Genomic DNA, 5,319 nt, shown 5'->3' with positions numbered 1-5,319 from the left:
CAAATAGACAGACATTTTCCAAACCACAAACAGACTGGGCGAGTTCACATAGGATTTATTTTCCAGCGCCGGTGATTCAATGGATTTCTTTGCGGAACACCGAGAGGATACACGTAAAGCACTTAACGCTAAGTATAATCAATATCAATATATTTAAACTTTTCCGTTACTGAGTAAATGACAAACGATGCACAGCCCATACTGGTTATTATAATCTTTAAATTTGATATACAGAAGACAAGAAAATGAAATGCCCTTCGAAACTAATAGAAATATTTTACATGACTATGACGAAAGCAAAAAAAAGTCCATAGCAATGTGAGAACTATTTCCTTTTTATTTCTTTAACAACATTGTCATAGACTTATGATTTACACTTATTGGTTTCAAGTGTACATAGTTAAGTTACAATAAAATTTCTACTCTTATTTTGATTTAATCAACTGCTTTATTTTTTTAAATCATTGTTTTACAATGATGTCCAATAATATTTTTTTCGAACCATTGTGGTTTAATGGAAGTCTGGGACCTTAGAAGGAATTTAATTAACGGGCTCCTTATGTCCTGATCAGATAAATACGTACAGCAGGCTGCATATTTGGTGAAATATTTGGGATATTAATGTTTATTATAAAGTCATTGAGTATGCGACCTTTAATAAGTGTATTATTATTTCTTTTATACCTTTTATTGACTGATGACTAGTCAGAATGTCGCCCAATTGATCAAGATACTTTCCACTATTCCCATTTCATCTAAAAAACATCAGCAATACACATCAAAATACAGTAAAAAAAGCATACTTATTGAAATAAATAATAAAAGCCCTAACTTAGGTGTTATATAAAATACCACAGCTTTTTACAATAGTTTTCGTTAGATACGATATTTTATCAGAAACATATTCAACAATAAAGTCAGTTTCATAGTACTTATTCATGGTATTTGTTAATGAAGCGTTTATTTCAATTACTTGGTTCGAAACATCTTTGCACCAACTACTTTCATTTTCTCCATTAATGACTTTATTTCTCTGTATGTACTTTGATACTTTGTGTGAGGTAACAACATTGGAATTAAGTTCTAAATATTGCTTCAAATGTTCGTAAAATTTCCATTCTTCAAAATTGCAGTTACTAAGAAGTAAATTATCAAAATCTACTAGTTTATTATTAAAGTTACTAAATGAAACCTCGACACTTTCACACTGAAGTGACTTTTCCAGTTTATGATTCAAATATTCATGAAAGTAACCAGATGGATCATTTAATTTAAAGAACCATTTAGTTTTTACAGCACTCGTGAAATCACCTGTGATGAAATCTTTGACTAATAACAAATTTAATATGAGACTTGGTATTGACGCAGGTAAAAGATCGCAAGACGGCGCTAAGTGAAAGTATCTGGACCAGCCTGTTAAAATAATGCCTTTGAAATTAAACACTTCTTTCTCACCTCCAAATGTATAGTCATAAATTTCTTGCAGCCAAGTAAAATGGTTCAAGAATCTTTTTTCAACGTTCGGAAGAACACTTTCAATACCATCAGCGCCCTTGTATGCTGTTGCGATCCAAATGTTTGGAAATGTTTTATGATATTTCATAAGGTTAACATGCGATACTTGAAAGGATTTTTCGTAGTTCCAATAAACCAGTTCTACTGGAATATTAGTATTGATGTTCCAATTAGTAAGTGATACTGTTCTAAGCATATCATCCCATATAAGTACGGTCGTTCCTGGAGAAAAGTCCTTCACCATGTTAGTGACTGTTTGAATGTGGTCCAAGTAGATTTCTCTGAAATATTTGATGATAGACATAAAAGTACAGTACAGTAAAGAAAAAGGGAGCCAACAAGCTACATGTTTTGTTCCAGTTTCTCCATTAACACAACTAGAATAAGGTAAATTGTTTTTAGTAGTAATGTTGTTTATAAAATGTTGTTGATGCAATATAGATAAGTACTTACAACTTGGTTAGATTTCGTTCCACACAATTTTTACAAGAATTCATATTGTACACTTCGTCGCAACCAACGTGAAAGTGTTTTAATGGAGTAATGCTTTTATGGAACTCTATAACCTGTAAAAGATTTCGATTACAATTGAATAAATTTTCACCATTATCATTTCTATAATAAATTCTACATTCAATCTCAAAAGACTTTTGATCTAAAGGTCTTTTGTTCACGTTTATATCCAAAATAAAATGTTTCAAGAAAGGCAATGGGTTAACAATCTTTCTTAATCACAATTATATCATTAAGTCATTTAGCTAAATATATCAAAACTTTTTCATTAGTGCCGTGTGGTTCCCGGCACCAATGAAAAAATAATAGGACCACTCCATCTCTTTCCCATGGATGTCGTAAAAGGCGACTAAGGGATAGGTTTACAAAATTGGAATTCTTTTTTTTAAACGATGGGCTAGCAACCTGTCACTATTTATATCATCATAAAGCCAAATAGCTGAACGAGGCCATTCAGTCTTTTCAAGACTGTTGGCTCTGCCTACCCCGCAAGGGATATAGACGTGACAATATGTATGTATGTACCATAGGTTCAATCATCAAAAGGTTATAAAATTGAAATTGAAATGAAAAAATACCTGAAACAGCAAGTTTTTGATTAATCTTCTACTTTCCTTCTTGCTGGGGCAAAGCGAGTCAATGTACGCAAAGTTTTCTCTGAGGTGTCTAAATTTGTTGTGCTTCAATACAAATTCGAGGTGACCAAAGGTTTGGATTAGTGGAATTATCTCTAGACCCAATGCATTTGAATGTTCTAGAAATTGTTTAAGCTGTACATAAAAGACAAAAAATATGAAATAAACAACAGCTTCTTATTAGTATTAAGATGTGGAGAGAGACATGACAAGAAAAATAACACTCTATGATGATGATATTTATTACTTCTTCTTCTGTTTGGCTTTAGTCGCGGTTGTATCCTCACCACTCTGGAGAGTGCCTATGACCATGTATCCTGAATTAGATGAGTCAGGTTTTTGCACGACGCGACTCCCACCTGACCTCCACCGCCTCCAACCTTTGCAGGGGAACCTAACCAGTACTGGATCGATCATGATTGACGATATGACGATATTTACTACTATTCAAACTTAATTTACCTCTTTTTTGGTATAATAATGTTTGCTTCTCAAACTAATCAGCTCTCCCTCGTACGGAAACATATCTTCATATTCTAGCAAAAGCGCAGTTGCACCATGATTCTTTAACTCATATAGCAGCCGTTTCAGATAATCCAATTTTAATGGAGTTCTCTTGAAATCCAAATGCACCACCACGTATGAAAGGTTACTCTTATGAGTACTTAGTATCGTACTAGATCTTACGAGTATGATTGTATAAAAACTTGAAAGAAAACATAAGAATATTACGAAAAAAATTAGGATATATTTTCTTCTTGTCCATCTTGTTATCAGAAGTCTTGAGAAAATCTTCTTATTCAATCGTATGACTTGCATTATTTGGCGGTAACAACAAATTTGAATTTCTCCAATTAACCTGATAAAGATTCATCAGTCATCTCTTAATTGTATAAATTCCATTAAACTGATTATCAAGGTCATCAAGACTAATGTTCATATCTCCACAGTTACCGCAAAAACATGTACTTATACGTCCTAAACGTACTTTAACAAATAATTAGCCATCTAGTTATTCTCACTTTTTCAATCATATAATTAAAATACATAAAATAGCACTATTTTCACAATACGTCTTTGAAAATTATAGGACTTTAAAACCAACCATAAATCAATTAATTCATCGCTACATTGCATAAAGAAAATAAATTATGCAATAACAACGGTTAAACTCAAATGCGAACTTAGAGTTATGTTTCACTTCGTGAGTGGCGGAACGAAGACTGAATGTAGAAAAGACTTAGCTGGTTTAGCACATGTATGGATTCTCAGAAATACTTTATTACATTTATGTCTTCATATTCGTGCCTTTGTCGTAATTTTTACTCAAATGGTCAAATATAAGTTAGTGCCGTGTGGTCGCTTTAGTATTTTTATCTTTGGCGTTAGTATTTTAGATTGAGCCGAAGAGATCATTGCAGGGGTTTTGCCTTTAGTACTCTCATTTCAAATAAATAATAATTATCCCAATGGTTCATCTTCATATCTCACTTTAGAACAAAAGGTACCAAAGAGCCTGTTCATATTGGCTTCCGCCCTATGAACATCTAAATAACCGATGCTCATGGACCCGTGCACATTCATATGTACCAACATAATAAAAATAACATTCGAATGAATGAATACATATTCCTCCGCTATAAACTAACAAAACTGTTAAAACCATGTTGTTCATTGAGAAATACAAGCGACAAAATTCCGGCCAATTTGTATGCAAGCGAAAATTAAATTTGCATACATTGTTTTCTAGTTTGTCGCGTTGTAGACCGTGATTTATAGTTAGGTTAAAATTCACAGTTACTTCATAAGAATTTCTCTTATTAAATTTTCAGAATTTTACACACTTGGATTGGAATATGGCCGCAGTGGGATTGGATTTGAATCCAGGTACGTTCGACGACTTTCTTTATAATAACTTAATTTCCATGGTTAGTGGAAGCAGGCAGTCTTACGGTAGTCCGATACATACCTAGGGGTAGTAAGAGACTACCTCTTTCCACTTGCCACGATTTCTGCATACTTCCTTCGTTTCATCCACATTCATAATTCTCTTCATGCAAGCATGCATTAAATTACAATTCAATTAATATTAATAGTTTTGCGCACGTACAATTAAATTAGAAATTGCAGTTTCTGTGTTTACCTATCACTACTACATCACACATAAAATGTTTTCAAAATAGGTTTCACTTAGAGCAATACATAGCTTATACATCTTAGAGAAATACTAAAGATGGTTTAGTCATATTAGTTAAGGTGAATGGAATTAGGTCAACTAAAATATAAGAGGTGTAAATGGAAATGTCCGTCAAACGTACCATGATCAAATCGGAGACGTCTGAGAATAGTTCAAATCAGGTACACTTGCTCGCATAAAAATATTGATAAAATATGGATTACCAAAACAAAAGATGTGGTGGCAAATGAAAGGATATAGTATCTGTCTATCCCTAGACAAAAGAGCCCGTATATGATCACGATCAAGGAATGTGTTAGCAACTCCCGTCTGATCTTCGTGATTCTGCTAACACATGAATGAATCAATTCACCGAATAAACGTTTCGATTTGGCATTGAAAAATAAGTCAGTAGGTCATCATTTCCCAAAATATATTTATAGGTATGGATTCTCTCAAGTAGGTACTAAGAAACTTTCA

The 5,319-nt window shown here is 33.0% G+C and overlaps 1 protein-coding gene across 1 annotated transcript; it reads right to left on the bottom strand.

Moving 5' to 3' along the window:
• Positions 1-751: 751 nt before the first annotated feature.
• LOC106130639 (hexosaminidase D-like) lies at positions 752-3,482 on the bottom strand. Its single transcript, XM_060950893.1, has 4 exons — positions 3,126-3,482; positions 2,607-2,798; positions 1,969-2,081; positions 752-1,796 (listed from the first exon to the last, which is right to left on the bottom strand). Exons 1-4 carry the CDS (start codon positions 3,480-3,482, stop codon positions 833-835), a joined length of 1,626 nt encoding a protein of 541 aa, XP_060806876.1. The 3' UTR covers positions 752-832.
• Positions 3,483-5,319: the final 1,837 nt, after the last annotated feature.

This window comes from Amyelois transitella, chromosome 23, assembly GCF_032362555.1.
Source record: "Amyelois transitella isolate CPQ chromosome 23, ilAmyTran1.1, whole genome shotgun sequence".
Taxonomy (NCBI): Eukaryota; Metazoa; Arthropoda; class Insecta; order Lepidoptera; family Pyralidae; genus Amyelois; species Amyelois transitella.
Note: the sequence above shows the minus strand (reverse complement) of the source record. Positions and strands in the feature narration are given on the sequence as shown.

Coding starts and splice junctions, on each gene's coding strand:
- LOC106130639 (XM_060950893.1), bottom strand. CDS start 3,482: ATGCAAGTCATACGATTGAATAAGAAGATTTTCTCAAGACTTCTGATA. Junction 2,082..2,606: donor TCAAAAACTTGCTGTTTCAG/GTATTTTTTCAT, acceptor AATCTTTTACAG/GTTATAGAGTTCCATAAAAG. Junction 1,797..1,968: donor GAACGAAATCTAACCAAGTT/GTAAGTACTTAT, acceptor CAAATATTTCAG/AGAAATCTACTTGGACCACA.